This window comes from Anser anser (assembly GCF_964211835.1).
Source record: "Anser anser genome assembly, chromosome: 2".
Classification (NCBI taxonomy): domain Eukaryota; kingdom Metazoa; phylum Chordata; class Aves; order Anseriformes; family Anatidae; genus Anser; species Anser anser.
Window position 1 is genome coordinate 22,894,111 of NC_139721.1, and position 22,724 is coordinate 22,916,834.

Sequence of the window (22,724 nt, forward strand, 5' to 3'; positions counted from 1 at the left end):
AATATATCCACATCATGCTCAATAAGAACCCTGTGAGATATAAGAAAATCAGTTTCTGTCAACAACCAAAATAGTAAGCACCTGCACTGAAGCCTACTGGGATGAAATCCATTTAGATTTTTTCAGATATAATGTGACTGGAAAAATAATCTCTTCTGTGAATTCCCAATATGCAGTAAACACTCATATTTTAACAATATGGTAAAGAAATTAAATGCTGCCCATATTCATGTCTTTTCTGTATAATGAATTTAACTATGGAGCTAACTACCTTGCACTGGAAAAGAAATAAGTCTTAAAATTTCTACATTTGAAAAATTATAACATTACTCACATACTCTATCTAAAAATAGATTTAATATATGCTAAAAAAATCAGTTAAAATCTGTACAGGTATAAATCCACAGGTTTAAAGGAGAGCTTTCTGAAACGTGCATTAAATAAGACTCATTTGTGTCTAGAATTTTCATTCACATAAACTTAAAATGAACATCAAAACATCACATGATCAGTAGGAGCAGACTCAGGCTGCTAATTACATTCTACTCCGCTTTTTTCCAGCTATTCATAGTTTCACATTTAAATATTAGTTTTCATCTTAGAGTATATTTTACCACAGTGATTTTCATCAGTCCCGCAACTGCAAGTTTACACACTTGACATCAGTAGTTTTTCTTTTACAGCATTCAAAGCCTCCAACCACCTCCTTTATTAAGTGCAAGACATGCTTTCAGATATCACTAGTAGAATATTTGGATTCTGATTAAGCACAGTTGTACATTTAGAAAGTATTTCAATGTTATAATCTTAATTGTAAAACATGTATCACATTTCTTATCATAACTCAGATTGCTTCATTTTATGCTATTCTTGAGCATAAGTTACCCTTTGAGTAAGGTTAGCTTTAACAGCGCAGAAATAACATTAACTTCTCCTGTCATCTTAATAGCATTGTAATTGTATTGAAACAAAATGTGGAAAATGTTTTAGAGCATTGTCTACACAAACAGGAAAACCAGAAACCCAGCAAAAGTCAAAAATTCCAACAGATTATGTTAGAAATGTGACTGCATTAAGCTTTTTGGTGCATCAATCTAAAAAACTACTGGAAAGGAATACATAGAGTAATTTGTTTTTCAGAATTTTCTCGCTGACAAGACGGTAATGCATACTTTTAGATTATAGGAATTCAATAAACCTGCTGTATTATTTTAATACTTAAGGGTATGATTTTAATTTCCATTCATATATGAATAAAGTACATAAGAGACCATTTTCCTCACCAGAGTGGTGTGAACTGGCTTGTCTATTAATAGATGCTGGCACAAATCATTTAGTTGTTTTTTTTTAAGTGCAGGGTGGAGATATTATGCAGACTTTATAATTGGAAACTACAAAATCATAAACAGTAACAATTATTTTGGAGCAAGCTACTAATTCCATTGAAGAAACTGAAGCTGTCTTTCCACAGAACCAAATTTTTGTTGCTGTTGTTTTTTCAGTATTTTGCTTTCCAGAAACTTTCAAAGTCATCCTAATTTACGATTTGCTGCTCTGAAATACAGAAACATTACAAACTCAGTATCACAGCAGCAAAAACAAAAAATAGAGCATTCTATAAGTAGATTCTGTGGGTAGATTCCAACATTTTTTCAGGACAGAACAGAGCAGCAACAAGGACTAACCTAACATCCAAACCATGAGCTTTCATCAACATGTCTTTTTGCCTGGATGCACAAAAAGAGGGAACAGAATTCTATCTCCCAAATGAAATAGGGGTCAGGAATTTGATAAAACCTTCATTACATTCTTCTGCAAAGTTTCCAAACTAGTGGTGCAGCACACTGTCAAAAGTATGATGCAGGTACCATCTTTCGAATTAATTTTAAGCTTCAAATATACTACAAGCAGATTCTTATGAACGAGGATCAGTCTTTCAAGAAAATCAATTTTAACTGTATTTTTTAGCATTCAAAACAAAGTTAAAAAACACTGGCAACTTCATGTGTAAAATGAAAAGGTTATTGTTTGAAAACATAAGTGGGAGAAAACAGGTGGGGGTTGATTCTTATTTCTGTAATTTTTAAACCTAACACGATGACTATCCTTGCCACGAAAGTTCAGATATTCCACAATGAAGTGACCAAAAATACCAAACAGTCCATAGGGGTAAGTCCTCTCCTGAGGTTCACCACAAAATCCACGCAGATGCTTTTTCCATATTCTCCAGAACTCAGTAGACTGCATTGTGCAGTAAGAACTCTGTCTGCAGGTTCGGCTCCAACACCAAAGAATATCATAGCACTACAGCTCAGAGTAGTCTATTGATTCAACAGAATTGGTATCATCAGGCTCCTCCCCTATGTCTAGCAGTGCTCTGTTGTTACCAAAGCTAGATTTTTTGATGAGTTCTGCCTAGCTCCATCCTGCAAAGACACAGCAGAACTAAAGGACACACAAATCTTTGACAAAAGTAATGACAAAAAATTACAGCAGTAGTTTGATACCTCTATCTTCCAAAGACTAAAGCAAATCTTACTAAAATACAAGATGTACAAATTAAAGCTGTAGCACAGAGAATTAAACCTTCTTGTAAGGAAGTCTCTACTCCTAATCTAGGCCACTTACCACATAGGATTTGTGATTAAATAAAGTGTTATTTATACATTAAAAAAAAAAAAAATGTATTTAGGGAATGTAGCTGCATGGAAAGTAACTTCAAGCCCAACCAATAAGGTAAGCTTTTCCCTAATGCTCTCTGCTTCATTAGGATTCACTACCTACATACTGTATGCAGTTGATAATGCAATGTGATCCCAATGAAGGAGGTGATAGTGCACTACAGGTTCAAAGAAGCACAAAGAACACCTACAGAACCTATCAAATAGTAACATAAGAAGTTGTCACCAGACCTTGTAATCTGCTACAGTATTGCAAATACCTTATATATCACAGAATCACAGAATCATCTAGGTTGGAAGAGACCTCCAAGATCACCTAGTCCAACCTCTGACCTAACACTAACAAGTCCTCCACTAAACCATATCACTAAGCTCTACATCTAAACGTCCTTTAAAGACCTCCAGGGATGGTGACTCAACCACCTCCCTGGGCAGATAAGGTCGCCCCTGAGCCTCCTCTTCTCCAGGCTGAACAAGCCCAGCTCCCTCAGCCGCTCCTCGTAAGACTTGTTCTCCAGACCCCTCACCAGCTTCGTTGCCCTTCTCTGGACTCTCTCGAGCACGTCCATGTCCTTCTTGTAGTGAGGGGCCCAAAACTGAACACAGTACTCGAGGTGCGGCCTCACCAGAGCCGAGTACAGGGGGACAATCACCTCCCTAGACCTGCTGGCCATGCAGGCCATATACAAGCCAGGATGCTGTTGGCCTTCTTGGCCACCTGAGCACACTGCTGGCTCATATTCAGCTGCCTATCAACCAGTACTCCCAGGTCCTTCTCTGCCAGGCAGCTTTCCAACCACTCATCTCCCAGCCTGTAGCTCTGCTTGGGGTTGTTGTGGCCCAGGTGCAGGACCCAGCACTTGGCCTTGTTGAACCTCATACAGTTGACCTCAGCCCATCACTCCAGCCTATCCAGATCCTCCTGCAGAGCCTTCCTACCCTCGAGCAGATCGACACACGCACCTAACTTGGTGTCGTCTGCAAATTTACTGAGGGTGCACTCGATCCCCTCATCCAGATCATCAATGAAGATATTGTGTCACAGTATGAGCACAGTAATCATTGAGAAGCACAATATATTTATAAAAGACGACATGCAAACCAATTCTCAACGTCCATGTTGAATTTGGACACGTAGAAACACATCTTTTGGAATATTCAACTTTATCAGATGTCAACATCACAATACGCAGGCCTCCAGCCTTTCACTCCCTAAGACTAGACCTTTCTGGGAAGCCCACAGATGACACTCATGGAAACAAACTCAAACCAAATCCTAAAGCCATCCTAAAAGGCTTCCAATACTTTGGCATGTCTTTGCCTCCTGTTGTTCACAGGTGAGACCCCAAGATCCAAACTCCAACGTGCTGCAAGAGCCAAAGCGCTGTCCATGGTAGAACATGGTAGCTGCTACGAGTCACTGGAGGTTATTGGATCTTGGAGCTCCAAGAGCCTCCAGCTCTGGCTCTACAAGGACCCATTCCAAAGGAAGACGATATGAGTACATAATATTCCACACACTGAACTTTAATGTTCTTTTTTGATTCAAGCTAAGGCACGTATAAACTTGAACAGTTAAAAAGACAGAAAAAAATAACACAAAACTGTCATGTCTTTAACCCATCTAAAATTACATGCCCTCAGAAGGCAAACTGCAATTCATTCCAGTGCTCTCAAGTTTCATTTTTCTGCACAAAACTAAACCTCATACATGAAATTTCTGTGCAAACTGAGACAAAAATAATCAGATAACATAGTTCTTCAGGCATTTTTGTATCATACAAATATTTCCAAGTTCAACTGAGACAAATTCCATGTCAGAAAAATCAACATCTCTACAAGTAGACAGAGGACTAAATAAGCAACATCTGTCAGAATTACTACTCTCAAAGAGAAAACCTTACCTTTAAAAGTGTTTTAAGGATCTGAAAACATGTGGGAAAAGAATTTAATGTGAAACACTGAGCAGTTAATGAGCAATAGAAAACAGAGTGATCTGAAACAGAAGAACCAGAGCAGCAGAGGCTAAAATCTAACACACTACCTCTACAGGATGGTTCTCACACTAACCTAACCCTGCTTACATACAAAGAGGTTATGTAAATTTAAGGATACAACAAAATGGAAGGGAAAGATGCAAGGATTAACCAAGTTTTATTGCACTTCAGTTCTACTATTGTATAATATTCAAGCATTCTATTCTTCACTGCTGTATGATTTTCAGACAGACAGAACTACTAAAAGGTAAAATCATTCGACAGAGGTATGAAAATAACTTACATGTTCTGGCCACCAGAATAAAATTTAGATGTTCTATCATCACTCAGGCAAAGTTGAGCTTCTGAAATATTATGGCCTACCTGGAGGTAAATCAGGGTCAGGAGAAGCAGACTGCTGAACTCGTCGTGGTTTTACTGCTGATTTCATGCTTTCCGTAGTACTGCGGTTTGTTGAACTAGAACCACAACTTTCATGGTCTTCCTGCTAGAGGAGAAGAAAGCAATTGAGTCAATCAAACAAAGAAGAAAAATAAATAAAATAAATGTGGGAAAACCAACCCAGTAAATATTTGGTATATTAAACTTCTGGTCGTACTTTTCCCTCAGTACATCCTGTACATCCATCTAACTACAGAAATGATTACAGAACATTTATGTTTATTAAAAACATAAAAAATAATTTATAATTAATACTTCTATTAAATTTAATAATAATAATAATAATACTCCATTATTTAACTATTAATTTCACTTGAACAAAGTACATCTAGCTGCATTTCTGCTGAAACACTCCTTCAAACAAAGCCAGAGCCCTGAAATGAGAAACACTACCTCGTTTTATGAGCTTATGTGCCTGCTCATGAAAAAACCTCACACAAGATGTCAGAGTCATGCCTTTCCTAATACAACTAATTGAAGCTGTTTCACAATGCAAAATATTTTTGCAGACTTGTAAAATAGTAAGCGTGGCCCCAGAAAAGATAAATGAAGCAACTGCTCATCTTGAGCTTTCATATAGCTTATTTAGCTTATTTACTCTCTGGAGTTCAGCAGCAGGAAATATTGCTTGTAATCAGAGAATAAGAAATATGCCTTACACAATGAATTTTGCAGACAAGAAAATCCTAATGAGCTGAACTTAGGTTTGAAATACCCCACTAGTATTGCCACTGCATTCCAGAATGACAGTTTAATTATAAAACTCAAAGGCAGGAAACCCAAGAAAAGTAATGTGAATATTCCTGTACGCATATTAGGAGAGCAGCTCAGGAAAGAAGCAATTCCTTACTTTTGACGCAACCTGAATTCTCTCTTCAACAGATGCAGCCTCCTACAGGAAATTAGTGGGGTACTCTCTGGGTACTACTATTATCTTAGAGGGTCTTCACAAAAAAAGGGTTCAGGCAACAGATGTAAAGCACCACAGTATGAAGCTGTAATATTCCTAAATCCTCTAAACACTAAAAAGCATACAGCTATAGTGGCTTTTTATTCCTTACAGAGCAGATGACACACTTCTTACATGCTCCCTGGCATTTTTAATAATCTCAGAGAAATTATGAAACAAATTTCCCATTACTTGTTTTCTTAATGCTTAAATGAAATTAAAAGAAAAAAGTTAAATGCAATGATACATTTTAAATAGAAGTCTACAGCTTCAAAAACAATTGAACAAAGTTTATTTCCTTCCACTCTGTGTTTACATACACAGAATACAAGGGAAATGATCCAATAAAGTAGAAATAACTTTTCAGAAAGAAAAGCAGAGATGATGAGCAATATAAGCTTATGTTGAAAAAATAAACAGAAGACTAAGCTTACTTGGAGAAAATGGAAAAACAGACCCATTCATACTTTGGAATGGGTAGAAGATAACTTCTAGAAGAAGGGTGAGTACCATAAAGGATTTGAAGTTTTCTAGTCATGAATATAGAATTAAATCAATTTATACGTCTTAAAGAGAAGTTTGGTCATGATCAGATCCTAGAAACTTCACTTTAGTCATACGGGACTCTCACACTGTGATCCATGAAAAATGAAGTGGGTGCTTAGTCATGCAGGACTTTCCATTCCAATGCATGAAAAAAATAAAATTGGTGTTCAATATCAATTCTGTTTGGAAGAAGCCACTTCATCAAAATAAATGTTTGGTAATCAGAAAAGCTCCTCTCTCCTTCACATCTCCAGCTTCCTGAGAAAAAAATAAATTACAGACTCTAAGCTAAAAATTTTAAATAACTTTTAACTGAACCCTTTTTCTTGGAAAGTAGTTCATACATACTATGAAAACATATTTTCAGATGAGTCACCATACTGCTATTTAGTTGCAAGAAAATGAAATGTCAGGGTTACCAACCAGCTCAATTAGCACATTTCCTTCTTTCCTGAGCTCAGACTGTACAGAGCGCTGTGGTAGGACCACTTAATGAATTGACCTGATAGCACCACATTATGCTCACCTTGCAGTATTTATGTTGGCTACATGAAAAAGAAAATTGAGGAGAGAAAAAAAGCATTCTATTTTGGAAGTGTTAAGTGTACCAAGCCTGTCGACATTCAGGACTAATTCTTCTGTCCCTGTACTGCCACAAGCATGCCCAATGAACTTTTTCATAACTTCAAGCAAAATCTGTGCAACACATTCATCATACATATTACTATCACTTAAAGATTAAATACAACTGATTTATCTTTCTACTACTTTCAGAGAGGAGTACAAACTAGTACATTAGTTGGGAGGTGGGGGGGTTATTTTTTTAATTTTTATATTTTTTTAGAGGAGCAGGGGAGAAACCATGGGTTGCATACATTTTAGAAGAAAGTCTCAAATATTCACATAAATTTAATAAAGTTTTTGTATTCCCCTGAGTTACAAGTCTGTTGTGATGGAAAACGGTTGCAATCGTTTAGAGTAAATTGGATCAAGAAGCAATCAAAACAAAAAAACTTACATGTCCTAAGTTAGTACCAAAACACAACACACATAAGTTATCTTAGAAATATACCTGTATGACTTAATCCATATGAAGTAACAGAGTCTACCTACATTTAAGAAGAATTGAACCTGACCAAACATTTGAAAAAAGGTCTTTTAATCATGGACAACACCCGCTCGTTTCCTTACATTACACAATTATGGAAAAGGTTTTAAGAGCTGTATGGTTTGTTTTATTTTAACAAGAACACATAGCATTTTCACAACAGCTACTGATACTTTCTAAAATAAGTGTTGCATTCTTTAATTACAGAAGACGATAACAGTGGCTGTGACCTTAGAGGAACTACGTTCCTACTTAACTCCAAAAGCTTTCTGTGTCTGCACATTTCTGCTCAATGTTAACTTTAAGAGCACACTATTAATTTCTCAAACATGTGGCTGTCTCATAAGCCCACAAGTAAAACATGTTCATTAAAGAGATGTGAAAAAGTTCCAAGTGAGCTGCCAAAACTAGCATAATTATGAAAATATTTAACACTGGAAACAACTGAAATCACATACTGTATATAGATTACAGTGATGTCATCATAAACACGCAGCCAAAATGTACTAAAACTACTACACTCTAATAAATCTAGCTCACACCAGATGACAAACATTTTAAAGCTAAAGTAAAAATTATATTGGGGATGGGAAGGGAATAATATTCTGAAAGTGCTAATAACTTTAGTTAGAGTATAATATTTGATAGAGTGCCCATTCATTTTAGCATTAATGGAAGCGATTCCAAGTAAAAATCACAACAGTACAAAACTAAAAATATGCATGATGCATCTAGAGTGCTGATTTTTAAGAAAGTAACTCATTTACTAAAATCTGCTTTCTCCTCTAGCTTATGTCATAAACAGAGCTGAGAAAATTTCAAAAATGTTCATGTATGGTTCTGTGTATGGGCGTTACTACATTAATATATCATGGTAACTTCTAACCTATCAGGAGAAATAAAAGTTTGTACAGTTAGGCTCCGTTCTTTTTCCCTTTTGGCAAATACTTCAGACCAGGTACTGTGCTGAAACATTTTTATAGAGCGCTATGGTTACATCTAAAACTATGCATAAAGTCATAAGTAACATGCTACTCGCACCTAGGCTAGTAAATTTACATGTGAGCTCCTCAGTCACTTTTCTATTGCAATGCGCCATATAAAACAATTATTGCAAGGCTTAAAGTGAGCTAAAATTGACAGAACCTGAAAATATACTAGATGAGGTTTATTATGATCTTTCCTAACAGGCAGAATTTATCTTTGCTCATTATTCTGTTTTCCACACTTAAAATGCGTACTTTTTCTCGGAAAAAAGACACTTTCTCATTTTAAAATACATAAAACTTATTTCATGTCTCCAAACTGTCTCATGAGCATGCTTTATGGGAAAGAATGTTTTCTCTTGGGGATCACTTAGCTATTTATGCAAATATTGTCCCTTTGACTTCATGAAACCAAGTAAAAAAAAATCTAAGTTCTGTTTAAAAGAAAACAGGAGAATGTGTAAAAGCAATTACCATTATGAATTAAAAACTAAAAAACCCAACCAATTCTAAGAAACTACTACACAAACTTGCATTTTCTCTGTCACTGTTTTGTCTCTTACTCTACAAAAACCTTGCTCTTTTTTTCCTTCGTCATTTCTAAGACAATGAGCTTTAATACCCTTCACTGGCCAGTAAGAGATATATATTCCCACCTATGTGAAGTGTATCTTCAATTGCAACATGCAAAATCCACAGAAGAGGAACTTCTTCCCTGCTGGTGGGCTGTCCTTACACAGCTGATACTGACTGGACACGAAGGGTAAGTTGAGTGGAAAAGCACCTGGACCACCAGGCTGCAATTTCAGGTTCAAAGCCAACTGGTGGCTGGTTACCTGTGCTATTCTTCAATCACCAGCCCCTGCAATTTAATATCCTTATTAAAGGCCCAGCAGATGGGACTGCACCATAGCAAGGCTGTGGGTGGTATCAACCCATGAAGAGGAGCTTATGTGCTGGTGAGCAAGACTTCTGTTGACAGAGACCTTGAGTGGCTGAGGAAATGGGCTGTCAGGATCTCCACAAAGTCCACCAGAGGCAAATGCTAAGCCTGTAACCTGTGACAGAACCACTCTGTGCAACAGTATAGACTAGGAGCCAAAGGGCTTAAAATCAGCTTTATAGAAAAAGATATGTGTGTCCCAGTGGGTAACAAGTTGCACGAGAGCCAGCAGCGTGCCCTTGCCACAAAGAAGGCCAACGGCGTGCTGGGTTGTATTAGCAAGGGTAAAGCCGACAGGCTGTGGGACGTGATCCTTCCCCTCTCTTTGGCCCTTTTGAGACCTTGTGGGGAGTACTGTGTCCAGTCTGGGGCTCTCCAGCACACACACAGTTGTCCAGAATGAGAAGGACGTGGGTGTACCACAATTCCAACGGATGACCGTCAAGGTGGTTAGGGGACCTGGAGCATGTGAGCTCTCTCTCAGGAAAGACTGAGATAACAGGGATTGCTCAGCCTAGAGATTATCAAAGGGAGATCCCACCGCTTTACACAGCTGCCTACTGGGAGGGTACAGAGAAGACTGAGCCAAATTCTTGTCAAAGGTGTACTGTGAGAGAAGTGGCAATGGACACAAGTTGAAAAACAGGCACTTCCAAGCAGGTCTAGGGAAAAGCTTTTCCACCAGATGGGTGGTCACATATTGGAACAGCCTGCCTAAAGAGGTTGTGAAATCACCTTGGAGCTATTCAACATTTGGCTGGCCAAGCCACAGAGCAACCTGCTCTAACTGGGCTTGCTTTGAACAGGTGGTTGAACTCTATCATCCCAAATTGCTCTAGGATGGCTCTACATGGAAAAAAAAGATATAAAAGTAATACAAGTTTTTAAAAAGATTGCTTTTAAAATATGTTTAATTAAAATGGTAAGCACTATCAAAACCTTGCTTTCAAAAAGATGTGATTGCATTTCACTGCCACATAGTTGTCAAAACATATTATATACATAGATCCATACAGATTCGTTATATTCATACAAATTCATTAATATTACACTTCTGTGTGATCTTGCAACACTTCTGATAGCTAGCACAGGTCAAGCATTGCTACTTACAAATGAATCAGCAGCTTTAATACAGCCCCAATAATTGTGTTGCACAATTACCCTGATAGGAATATTTCATTAAGAGTCATCAGCAAAGTATGTCAATAAGAAAATAATTTTATGATTGTTCTAATGAATAGCAATTTAGGAATGTCACAACACTGAACAGAAAAAAAAACAGTGATTTAACCATGACATCTGTAAATCTTTTGGAAGGTATAGGTTAACAGTCTTAATGCACATTAACTTTATAAAAAGAAATAGTTTATTATACGACAGGACATACACATGTACATTTTAAAATCATGACACTATAAAATATCAAAAAGGAATATTTAACCAAATCAGATTGGGTTGCTATTTTGTACAATAATTAAGGAGTTCAGTACTACATATCGAAGTTTGTATATATAAATATATGTATATGTATGTACACACACACTTGTCCTGATGAGAATCTTTCACTATTACAAAACCCAATTTTAAGACTTTTCAAACAGGCAAATCACACATCTCAGAGTGAGTACTCAGGGATTCATCTCTGTCTTTCCCTAAGACAGACAAGACGATGGAAGGTCTTGATTTTTCCTACTTATTTTTTTTCAGTATTACTTCATGGAGAAATATGGCAAAAACAACTCTTCAAATTATGTACTGGATTATTAAGGAGAAATACCAAGGAACTGGGGAAGAAGTGCAGTCTGTAGCCAGCTGCCAAAGCACCTCGATGAGTGGAAGAATAAACAAGGGTAACCTGGTTAAGAATAACGAACAACCTGAAGCAATCAAGAACTCATTTAACAAGGTGTTAATCTGTATTTGCTCTTCTTGTTGCATCTGGTTTCAGCTGATGTTAGATTGAGATAGTCAAGTAGTAGCAGTGACCAACAAAGCACACCGAACAGTTACCTGTATTAGGTCGGGAACATAATCCATGTTTAGTTATTCTATATTAGCACAGCACGATGTGCTCTGAAATATGGGTCTGAGTTAAACTTCTATGTAAAAACTGAGGATACACTAATACGCTGCACCAGCAGCCCCAACTGAAAGCCAAGAAGCTTGTGGTAAGCTGCCTGTTACACAGATACTGCAGAATCTGGCTATTGATTTCTGGGAAATAACATCTCCCCGTGACATCGCTACTGGTTTGATTAGCTGATTATCAGAGGTATTTGAAAGGAGCATTCTTTTGTTTACAAGAAAGGGAGCTGTCAGAGTCTGAAAGACTGTGGTGATAAGGCCACAGAGGCAAAGATAAATAAAACAGACTGTTCTCACTAAGTGCTCCTCAGACTGCTCAGAAATACACCCCAGTTTCTCAACACCCAAGACAGAGCGACTAATAAAATGATTTTGCAAGACTTTTTGAGGGAAGTGAGTTGTACAAATATCTTCTTTCTGTTTTGGGAAGAAACTTATATTATAAACTGTTAACTGATCATCTAGTAAAGTTTCTGATATGTTTATTGTGCTTTAAAAAAAAAATGAGACCACCTACCATGATGTAAGTGCTTTTTAATAGAAATAAACATCTCAAAACAGCTTTTTCCACAATTTCTCCCAGGTTAAGCTTTTCAAAGATTTCACTCTTCCTCGTATTACAGGAAGTTTGCCCAGTGTTTTGGTTTGGGGAGATAGGGGTGGGAGAGCATCTTAATTCTGTAACGTTATTCCGTGTTTCATACCTAGCACCATGGAGTCCTGATCCTCAACTACAGCCCTCTAAGCTACACAGAGGAAAACAACAAACAGTTTTAAAAAATAAATAAGCATTACAGTAGCAACTGGCAGCTATACTCAAGATTTGACATTGCTATAGTAGGAAGTACGGAAATAATAAAAAAAGGCAAATCCAATGTGTTTGTTCCAGAAAGCTCACAGGGCACACAATTCTGTAACTTGGTAATTCTGAAACCCAGGTGGCCTGGCAGAAGGGGAGTCAGAGGAGAGAAGTACCAGAGAGACTGGTGCTAGCTGAACTCTTTCAGCAAAACTGATGGATGTGGGGCACCCTTGGTGTAGGCTGGATATGGGTTAAAAGCAGCCTCCTGCCCCACTTACATTCTCTATGCCTGGAAGAAAGAGGAAAGATTGGCAGAAAGAGCTGACCAGGAAGAACCAGGAGGAAAGACTGACAGGAAACATGCTCAGGAGAATGGACTGCAAACATAAGAAGAAAAGAGACCAGAAGCGACCAACAGCATTTTTATCCTCTTTTTTGACTCATGTTCAGAAAAAAAAAAAAAGAAAAAAAAAATCAAATCTTACAAAATTAAGAGTTATAAAAGAACTGACATCTAAAAAGTACTCTCTTGAACATTACATCTGAACAAAACAGAACTTATATTTATTTCAAGCTCAACAGCTCCATTCATGGAAACTGTACAACATACTGCTGTCACTCAGCTTCATGCACAGGTCAGGGGTGGCGATGGGTTCACATCACAGACAGTTCCAGCCACTAAACTGGTCAGCACCTTAACAGGCACATTTCTTCTTACATCACTGCACTTCTTCTGTCCAGAAGCAACAGTATTTAAACCAGTTCAAACATTTTGCATGGTATTTTAGAAGATGCTGCGTCAAATACTGGGCATATTCTCATCCTTGTTACAAGTCCCTTGAAATATTAGTTAAGAATAGCTGAGCTCTGTATTTCTACAGCATTCATCAATGTGGTCTCCTGAAACACCGCAGGAAGAAAAACTGTTGTGAGCATGGTTTGATCACATTGCTGATTTATTAAACAACATCTGGGAACTATTAGCAAAGTGTTGGCCCATTCAGCTTACTCTTCCTATTGTAATCTGTTCCACCTGCTAGAGGGCTAGCACCAGTCCTCAACCCTATTTAAACTGGCCCCAGACCCTTAGCCAAAATGTCACTTGCCTTCACAGTGGAAGATCATTAAGGGTGCTTGTTTCTCCCGTGTACTGGTGCATTGCAGTTGCAGCTCCATTTCACGCTTTCTTTAGGGGCTACTTTTCCCTAACACACTTCCAATTCAGTTTATTAGAAAGCCAGACCCCTGTGCAAGAATTCCCTCCACCAAGCACCTGCCAAGGATGTAGTAATAATTTTTATTACAACATAACCTTGCCACCCACTTCCCTCAGAGGAGGGTATAATACTGTCCAGACCAAGTTTTCTCCTAATCCCTAACAGTATCGAGCAGGATACCTACAGCAGGCCCCCAGCAATAACGTGGCCAGTTGAGCAAACCCCAGTTCTCAAAAAAACCTCTGCCACATGACAGAGGAAGGCACAAAGGCACAGAGCTTTACCTGGAGAACTTCCTATCCATGAGAGCTCTTCTTATTGCTGAGCACCACTTGGGCACTGTTTGGTTTTTAGCTGCTGCTGGGGGTGGATAGAGAAGAAAGGGGGCAACCAGATGGAAACGGATACTACATGACAATAAGGAAAGGAGTATACCCACTAAAATCTCCCCACCTGCTACTGATTTTTCAGAAATTCATAGGTTATCATCCTTTAAATCCTATTTCTCCATCAAAAGTGTTTGAAATTAGTCAATAGACTCAATTTTTAATGGTTTAGCACAGCAGAAGAGGAAGAGAAGAATGAACAACAGACATCTAACACAACCGTGCACATCTGGTTTCCTTAAGGTACCAATCTTGAAATCAACACAACTAAAACATGTTTGGGGCCACAGACTTTTAGCCTCACAGTCCTTTCTTCCTGAGCTACTGCCTCAGATGGGTCTAAGCCAAATATGAGCTTGTAGCCATTCCAGCACCAGGAGAATTCTTCTCTAGCTGGAAATGTTACTTTGGCGATCCTTTTGCCAGTGCAGGGAGCTTCATGCAGGAATGAAATTTGTCAGCCATGGGCACGGCAATACTGAATTTCTTCATAGTCTTCACTGCCTTCTGCAAATTCAAAAGTGTGGGGAATTTCATTATAGAAGAAGTAGGGTCTCAGCATACAATACAGTCTACAAATGGAAATTGGAATTTTTAACATAACATGACTGAAAAAATATTTCTAAGAAAAATTTTTACAAAAAGAATGCTATGGACTTTTTAGTGCTATGTTAAGACAAAACGTAATTCTAACTTATTTATGATATTTACTCTCATGCAGCATACATGCGTATGCTATGCGTACATGCTATGCACATAATATAAAGTAGTAATATAAATTAGTATTAATTATATGTATTAATGATATTAAAATATCTTTAATATAAGTAAAATCTGCTGCATGATTATAATTGTATGGTAAGTTTCAGAGAGTTCCATACGCCTGGCAAAAATGCTATTTGTCCTAACTTAAGTAGTTTTCTTACTTTTCAACTGATCAATTTCTAATCACAGAAGCCAAGTTAGTGGTGGGTTCCAGTTATCTTCTATTATTTAGTGTTTCTAGACAAAACTTCAATAAAAAGACTATAGGTTTCATCAAGGTGGTTGTATTTAAACTTGCAGTCACAAATTAATAATAGCATTACTGAGTTTCTAACAACTCAGTTTCAATTCTGTATTCTATTTCTTAATTATTTTTAAGTTAACTTCACATACCACTATTGGGAAGAACAGTTTTTCACCAAATGTAATTCATCACCCACATCTTACCTAAATAACATTAGTTAACAAAACTAATGGACTAAACCACCAAACCACAAAGCTAGCTGAATGGCTGCACAAACGTCTTGGTTAATAAATGGAAAAGAGTACACATAGGTGCAACTTATTCAAAATGTACATTAAGGAGTTCTTACTTATAATCCATCATTTCTTTTGCGATTGTCAGTCTGTGATGTGTACACCATTTCAAGGAATTTATTGCTATTTATAACACACCGCTTTTAAATCAAAAAGCTTTTGAAATATTACTTTAAACCTAAACAAACAGTAATTTGTCTTCTAAACCAGTCAGCAATCTGTCACACAAAACCACCATATGTTAAAAGAAGTGTAACTGTCAACACTGCATTATAACTGTTGCAAAGTTTCACAAAAGACCTCTCTAATTATAAGATCACAACATGTAAATGTTTATCATATTGGATAGTTTAAAAATACAACGTGCCTTCTCTAAGGTAGTTGGGACTTTTTATCAGGATGTGACATTTATTACTCTTTCAAGTAATCACCCCATGTATGCCACGGCCTTCCTTATTATATTACAAATTCTTCAAATGAATATACTTTCCTTGGTACAAATTATTCAGAGAAATGTTTTCTTTTGTTTGCTTGTTTTAAGCTAAATTTAATAGTAAAACCCATTCTCCCAAATCTGTGCCACTCAATTTGAATATAAATTAATTTTTCTTCCATAACTAAAGAAAGAGGACAGTTTTAAAATGAGGGAGGAAAATGAGTGTCAGCAAAAACTGGAGCTGAATGCCCAAGGGAACAAAAAGACACAGGACTATTAGGTGTTCAGCTGGGTACTCCAGCCACGTGCGAAAGTGAGAGATGAAAAACTGGACAACATGATGGAGAAATAAGAGTAAAAAGTAACCTGGGGGAAAAAAAGTGTGGGGAGGAAGGGGATCAAAAGCCTGAAAAAAAGCCTCTAATCTTATATAATGCCAAGCAGGAATGCTCAGGGAGCATTTAGTGTGGCAGAAGAAAAGAACATATCTTGTTTCAAATTGAACACAGAACAACATCTGTAACAAAACTACTGAATAACATAAGCCAAGGAATATATTTAAACACAAATATTCTCTTATATTTGTAATTCATCAGTTTTTGATCTATTAATTTACATTAAGAAATCTTTTATAAATTTAAGTGACAGACTAATCACAGGTAACACCATTAGGTCATCAACTCATGCAGGTTCCTCTAACATCATTTTCCATGGTATATATTTGCAATGAGGGTGGATAGTTTGAGCTTCTTCAGAAGCTAACTTAAAACATACCACCCACAAATACTGCTATACATTTGTTTAATACACCTGTATTCATACCAATGGAAAGAGTGCTTTCCTTGACTGATGTTATTTTTATTTGTAGCCCTCGAGCAGTTCGTACAATCACAGAAAATCCTGAGTTGGAAGGGACCCACAAGGATCACTAAGTCCATCTCCTGATTCCACACAGGACCACCCAAAAAAATCAGATGTGTCTGAGAGCGTTGTCCAAACACTTCCCGAACTCCGGCAGGCTCGGTGCTGTGACCACAGCCCTGGGGAGCCTGTCCCAGTGCCCAACCACCCTCTGGGTGCAGAACCTTTCCCTAACCCCCAGCCTGACCCTCCCCTGTCCCAGCTCCATGCCGTTCCCTCGGGTCCTGTCGCTGTCCCCAGAGAGCAGAGCTCAGCGCCTGCCCCTCCGCTCCCCTCGTGAGGGAGCTGCAGGCCGCCATGAGGCCTCCCCTCGGCCTGCTCTGCTCTGGGCTGAACAAACCATGGCCGCTCCTCATATATCCTTCCCTCTAGACCCTTCACCATCTTTATAGCCCTTATTTGGACACCCTCTAATAGTTTTATATCCTTCTTATACTGTGGCACCCAAACTGCACACTGTGCCCGAGGTGAGGCTGCACAGCGCAGAGCAGAGCAGGACAATCCCTTCCCTCGCCCGGCTGGCAGTTCTGGGCCTGAGGCACACCAGGGCAGGGTTGGCCCTTTGGGCTCCCAGGGCACGCTGCTGGCTCATGTTCAACTTGCTGTCGGCCAGAACCCCCAGATCCCTTTCTGTGGGGCTGTTCTCCAGCCTCTTGACCCCCAACCTGTACATATATGCAAGGCTGCTCCATTCAAGGTGCAGAATCAGGCACTTGCTCTTGTTAAATTTCCTACAGCTGGTGATTGCCCAGTTCTCTAACTTGTTAAGGCCTCCCTGCCCCCATGGAGTCAACAGCTCCTAACTTAGTATCATCTGCAAATTTAGTAAGTTGTTGCAACAGGCAATTCCATTACTCAGAAACTAAATCCTTAACTTTACAGAAGTCTTAATCTGAATTTTAGGTAATGCCTCTAACTTAAGGACTAAGATGATCCAGGATTGTCTATCCACAACAATCACCCATGGATCAGGTTCATGCTTCAACAACCTCCTGTGGCACTGCCCACAGTACATCCACTCCTGAATCCACCATGCACAAACATCCTCCACTTACTCATCTTTCCCCTCATTCCCCACCAAGCAGCTTGAGGATCAAATATTTATTCCACATTTCATAGACTAGGGCTGAGTCATACCGTACTTGTGCATATAAAGTTGGATACTAACTACTACCTGATTCGTTGTACAAAGAGATAAAGTATTTGTTCTATATTTGATAAGAAAAAAAAAGTTATTTAGCTTCATGCTTCATACAACTAATGGGCTACATCACTACTTCTCACTACTTCTAAAGCCTGGTGGCCAGAAAGTTACGATGCAATGAACCACAAATCCCCAAGGCATACACAATATTTAAGTGCTTAAAAAGTCCATATATGTCTACGTGATCCTCCAAAATCAGCTTCTAAGCTGAGACACTAGCTTTTCACTTTCAGAGAATTTTAACTACGCTTTGATTGATGTAAATCCCCGATGAAATCATACTTGCTACCTGTCATTGCTGTTTAAATAAGGTGCACAGCACTGATTTTCAAGGCCTCATAAGACAGGGGTTTCATCAAGGCCTTTATGGCCAGTGACCACTTCATTTACATATTCCTAAAATATTGTCAAATTATAGTGTTCTTCTAACCTCTGTAGCAAGTCTGAACAAGAAATTCTCTTTCTCTTCCTGATGTGAGGATGGGAACTGAAGGAAGTACTCTCTATTTCTGCCTCCCAAGAATCTCACATTGCTCGTCTGCTGCATATGCCATTAGCCCATAGCGTACATTTGTGACAGCACCAGCCACATGCCAATACTGACATCAGAGAGAGAAGCACTGAATCATTAAAGTTGAAGTTCTCTCTTGTGCTTCGTGTAGCAAGGCCAGAGATACTCAATTTCCTAAGGCCACTAGCCCTGCAAACATCCTGATCAAATTAAAAAAATCTGTCAGAAATCTGCCAAAGAAAAACTTTCAGCCATTTTTTCAGGTGCTCAAAGAAAAACATGATTTCTGGTTGACCGAAAAATCAGGGAAAACTAGTTCAATTTTTAGATACCTTTGTACAATAAAACTGGATTAGATGACCAAAAAGCTCCTTTTGGTCTTAAAGGCATATTAATCCATGACGGTAGAAAGCATCTTCAATAATTACTTACTCTCCAAGACTTACTACTGAATGGTGACTAAAAAGACAGATGAGTAGATGATCAGAAATGGAGATGTGATAGTATGACAAAGATGAAAAAAGAAAGAAATCAAAAAGTGGTAGGAATAAAAACAAAAGTGCTCCTTTAAAAATGGAGGATAGAATAAGAGGTTTCTTAGCCTCCACTCACATTCCATCTTTACATCCTTTTCTTCTCCCACCATAACATTATTGGGTTTGATTCTTTTCTTTCTCTTATTTTTCCTACATTGTTTTTTGCATAGTATTTAACCATTGTCATGCCTCGGATACTTGCAGAAGGTCTCTGCGATAGACATTAATCTAGCCTTTCATTTCCTAGCAACTTCTGCTTCATGTTCTAGAACAGCGGGAGATGCAGCTCCTTCCACTGGTACCAATCTCAAGGTGTATTGTGACAATTTCTAGCTTATGAAGGATCTGACAAGGGAGAAGATCTCATCTCCCAGTGTCTCCTGACAGAATCCTTGGAGTTTTCTCATTGACATTTGACTGTCTCTATCCATGGCCTCATTCTGGAGCCCATAAAATCTTAGTGATCCAGTACTGTGTTTTTTCACTCTACTTCCCAATGAGTGAAGAAATCACCCCAGGTGATACTGAATGATATTTGACTATTTGCCAGGTTAGATGGGCTTTGGGCAACCTGATCTAGTGAAAGATATCCCTAGCAGGAGGGTTGGAACTAGATGATCTTTAAAGTCCCTTCCAACCCAACACTTCTATTTCAGATGATTCTATGAAATACAACATTCATTAAAGAGTGAGTGTCATGGCATGGCCAATCACCTGGCATACTCCAAGGTTAACAAAAAAAGTAGCAGATGTTTCCCTTATTTTCTTTTGCTACATAGAACTCAAATGCATTGATTGTCTCTCAAAGGTTTTTAAGGGACTAGACTTCACTAAATGGCTTACTATATATAAGATCTGTAAGTCAAAAACACCAAGCTCACATTTGACGGTAAATTTTAATTTGGTATCTGAATGTAAAAGTATGTCCAGTAATTGATTTTGATCATGTATAGACAATTACATACACAAATATTATTAGACATAAATTAAATACTGCAGTATCTATAAAAGTTATTGGAAACAGGTTTTTCCCATACTTCCCAAACTTGTTGAGATGAATGCCTTTTAAAATCTGAGTTCCCCATGACACGATGTTCAGAAACTAGGTGCCAGTATGCACCTCAGACACATCCAGCTGTTCTTGATATAAAACAGGGCCATACAAGACAATGGAGTTAGAGTAAAGCCACAGATACCGTGTTAAAGCATTTCAGATAAGTAATGAAAGGCATGTTTGTCAACTTTATATACACCTAGCAAGGTTGGATTTCTTCTTTTTCTTTCTGGAAGAAGACGAGTTTTCCAGGAAGGAGAAGCCTGAGTTTCAGAGTTACTCTGCCCCAGTGTTACCTTTTAAGCATCCAGGGACATTCTTTATCACACGGAGAGGCCAGCAGCAGGGGAAGACAACTCATACATCAAACCTTCTGCTGGATTACTGTAGGTATACTGCTTATCATGATCAAAAGCAATTACTGGACATACTTTTACATTCAGATGGCAAATTAAATTTTGCCATCAAATCTGAGTTTGGTGTTTATGTGCTTCCCACACCACCAATTTAGTAATGCTAGAGCTAATGCCTACTACTCTATGTGTACCTCAACGTGGTATGTTTATTGCTGTGAGATGGTTTTTTGTTTGTTTTTCATGATAGATGGTTTGTCTGCTGTTCACAGAACTGTTTATTTTCATAGTTTCTTCCAACCTACTTCGGTAAACTTACAGATCTTGTATATAATAAGACATTTAGTAAAGTCTAGCCCCTTTACAGCCTTTAAGAGAGAATTAACTGCTTTCATCAGGTAATGTTTAAGACACCCTAATCTTTAAGAAATAAATATTTCCAAGTACTGTAAACAATTAATGAAAACTATCTTTTTCCTCCAATTAGTTGCTACTCTAATTTTCAACTTAGTTTAGATCAGGATTCTGGAAAAAAAAAAACAAGTATTTCTGGAAGCTGATACGGGACTATAAGACAAAATTCTCAGAAAATAGCTCAAGTGGAAAACAGCATCTTAGAGAGTAGCAAAAAACAAAGCAAGTGGTAATCTGAACTACATGATGAGTTCAAAGCTGAAACATGAGATCTCCTGGGCAGTAAGCTCAAGAATTATTCTCAAAATGTTCAAGATCAATACACGGACTACCTTTACATCAATACGCATTCCTGTGCTCCCTTCCCCATCTTCATGCCTGCCCTGCAACCATTACTAAAAGAGCACTGGAACTGTAGCAGACACAAGCAAAAAAACACACATGGAAGACTCATGTTGTCCATTTAGAATCATTATCAATTAGTCAGTATATATTTGATTGCGAGAAGCACTATGCTTTAGTATATGCTTTTACATGCTTATGGTACCTTTCAGAAGCAAGAGAAGGTAACAGATGAATTCCATGTTTCTTTTTCAAAAGGCCACACATTACACAGAACCAAAGTTACTGCATAGGCAGAATGTATATTTAGGAATACGTTTTCATTCTGTCTCTTAAGTTGCAAAAATAAGAGGATAACTTTGCATACGTACACAAAAAAATCTTAATCATAAGAAGGAACATAACAGAACATATGAATTTATATGCAAGAAGAAAGTACCAAAAAGACTTCAATTTGTACAAGAAGCTGTTACATGTTAAAGATGCAAATATCACTATTACAATTTTGAATCAGTTGAAGGTATCAAAGAATTACATACACAGAAAATACATGTTCTATACCAGGCATTTTAGACTCACAGGAGGCATCAAAAACAAGCAGACATCAAGAAGACTAGAGTAAACAGAAGAAAGAGAACCTAAAAAAACAAAACCATTTTGAGATGTGACTCAAGCAAGTGGGGGGAAAGGAACATGTATGCATATGGTGCTGCTTTTGGACTGCTTTCAAGCAGAGCAAGATAGGTCACAACCAGTCATAAAAAGCTCAATGCTCTCAATCCGCTTCCTCCATATTCCTATTACAGGACCATCTCACGAGCAGGATCATTCTCCAAAGATGACAGCAGCAGCCCCCATAGCTTTATCTCTTTGTGCCACTACCCATCATTTGTTCTGGGACTGGCAAACTGCTTCCCAGTTTTTTCTTTTCCACAAAAACTGAGAATTGTTCTCTGTTCAGGAGAGCTCAGGTTCACTAAATCACAAGTCATGAAATACCAGTGTCTGCAGACCATCAAAAATTCTTCAACAGCTGGGATCCACCTTTTACAAGCAAAGCACACAGGTCTTCCAACAGTCAGTCCCACTGGTGCTGGTGTCTGCACAGGCACTAGTAATACTGATCACATTGGTTTAACATGGGATAAAGACATGAGTATTAGTTTCAAATTAGCTGTATTTTACCCTTACGTAGAGTCACAATCCTACAACTGCATCCCAAACTAATATCTGGCAGGCCAGAATCATCCATCTATAATCCATCCCTACAGAAGGAAGGGATGCCATCCAAAGGGACCTGGACAAGCTTGAGGAATGGGCCCACATGAATCTCATGGGGTTCAACAAGGCTGAGTGTGAGGTGTTGCACCTGGGGCAATCCCAGACGTAAGGACAGACTTGGAGAACAACACATTGAGGGCAACCCTGCAGAGAAGGATCTGGGGGCTCTGGTGGACGAAAAGCTTGACATGAGCCAGCAGTGTGCACTTGTAACCCAGAAGGCCAACTG

General features: G+C 38.3%; 1 protein-coding gene across 10 annotated transcripts in view; it reads right to left on the bottom strand.

Annotated features, from left to right (window-relative positions):
• The window catches only part of VPS13B (vacuolar protein sorting 13 homolog B), a 478,347-nt gene that overhangs the window by 427,303 nt on the left and 28,320 nt on the right, over nucleotides 1-22,724 (bottom strand). For 5 of the 10 annotated variants that reach the window (XM_083824119.1, XM_083824120.1, XM_083824114.1 and 2 more), the window contains exon 4: nucleotides 5,042-5,165. In XM_083824119.1, coding sequence (XP_083680245.1) covers nucleotides 5,042-5,165 — 124 coding nt within the window. Of the gene's footprint in view, nucleotides 1-5,041; nucleotides 5,166-9,364; nucleotides 9,387-22,724 lie in introns of those variants that run through there. The other 5 variants (XM_083824116.1, XM_083824118.1, XM_083824115.1 and 2 more) reach the window with 2 other exon arrangements.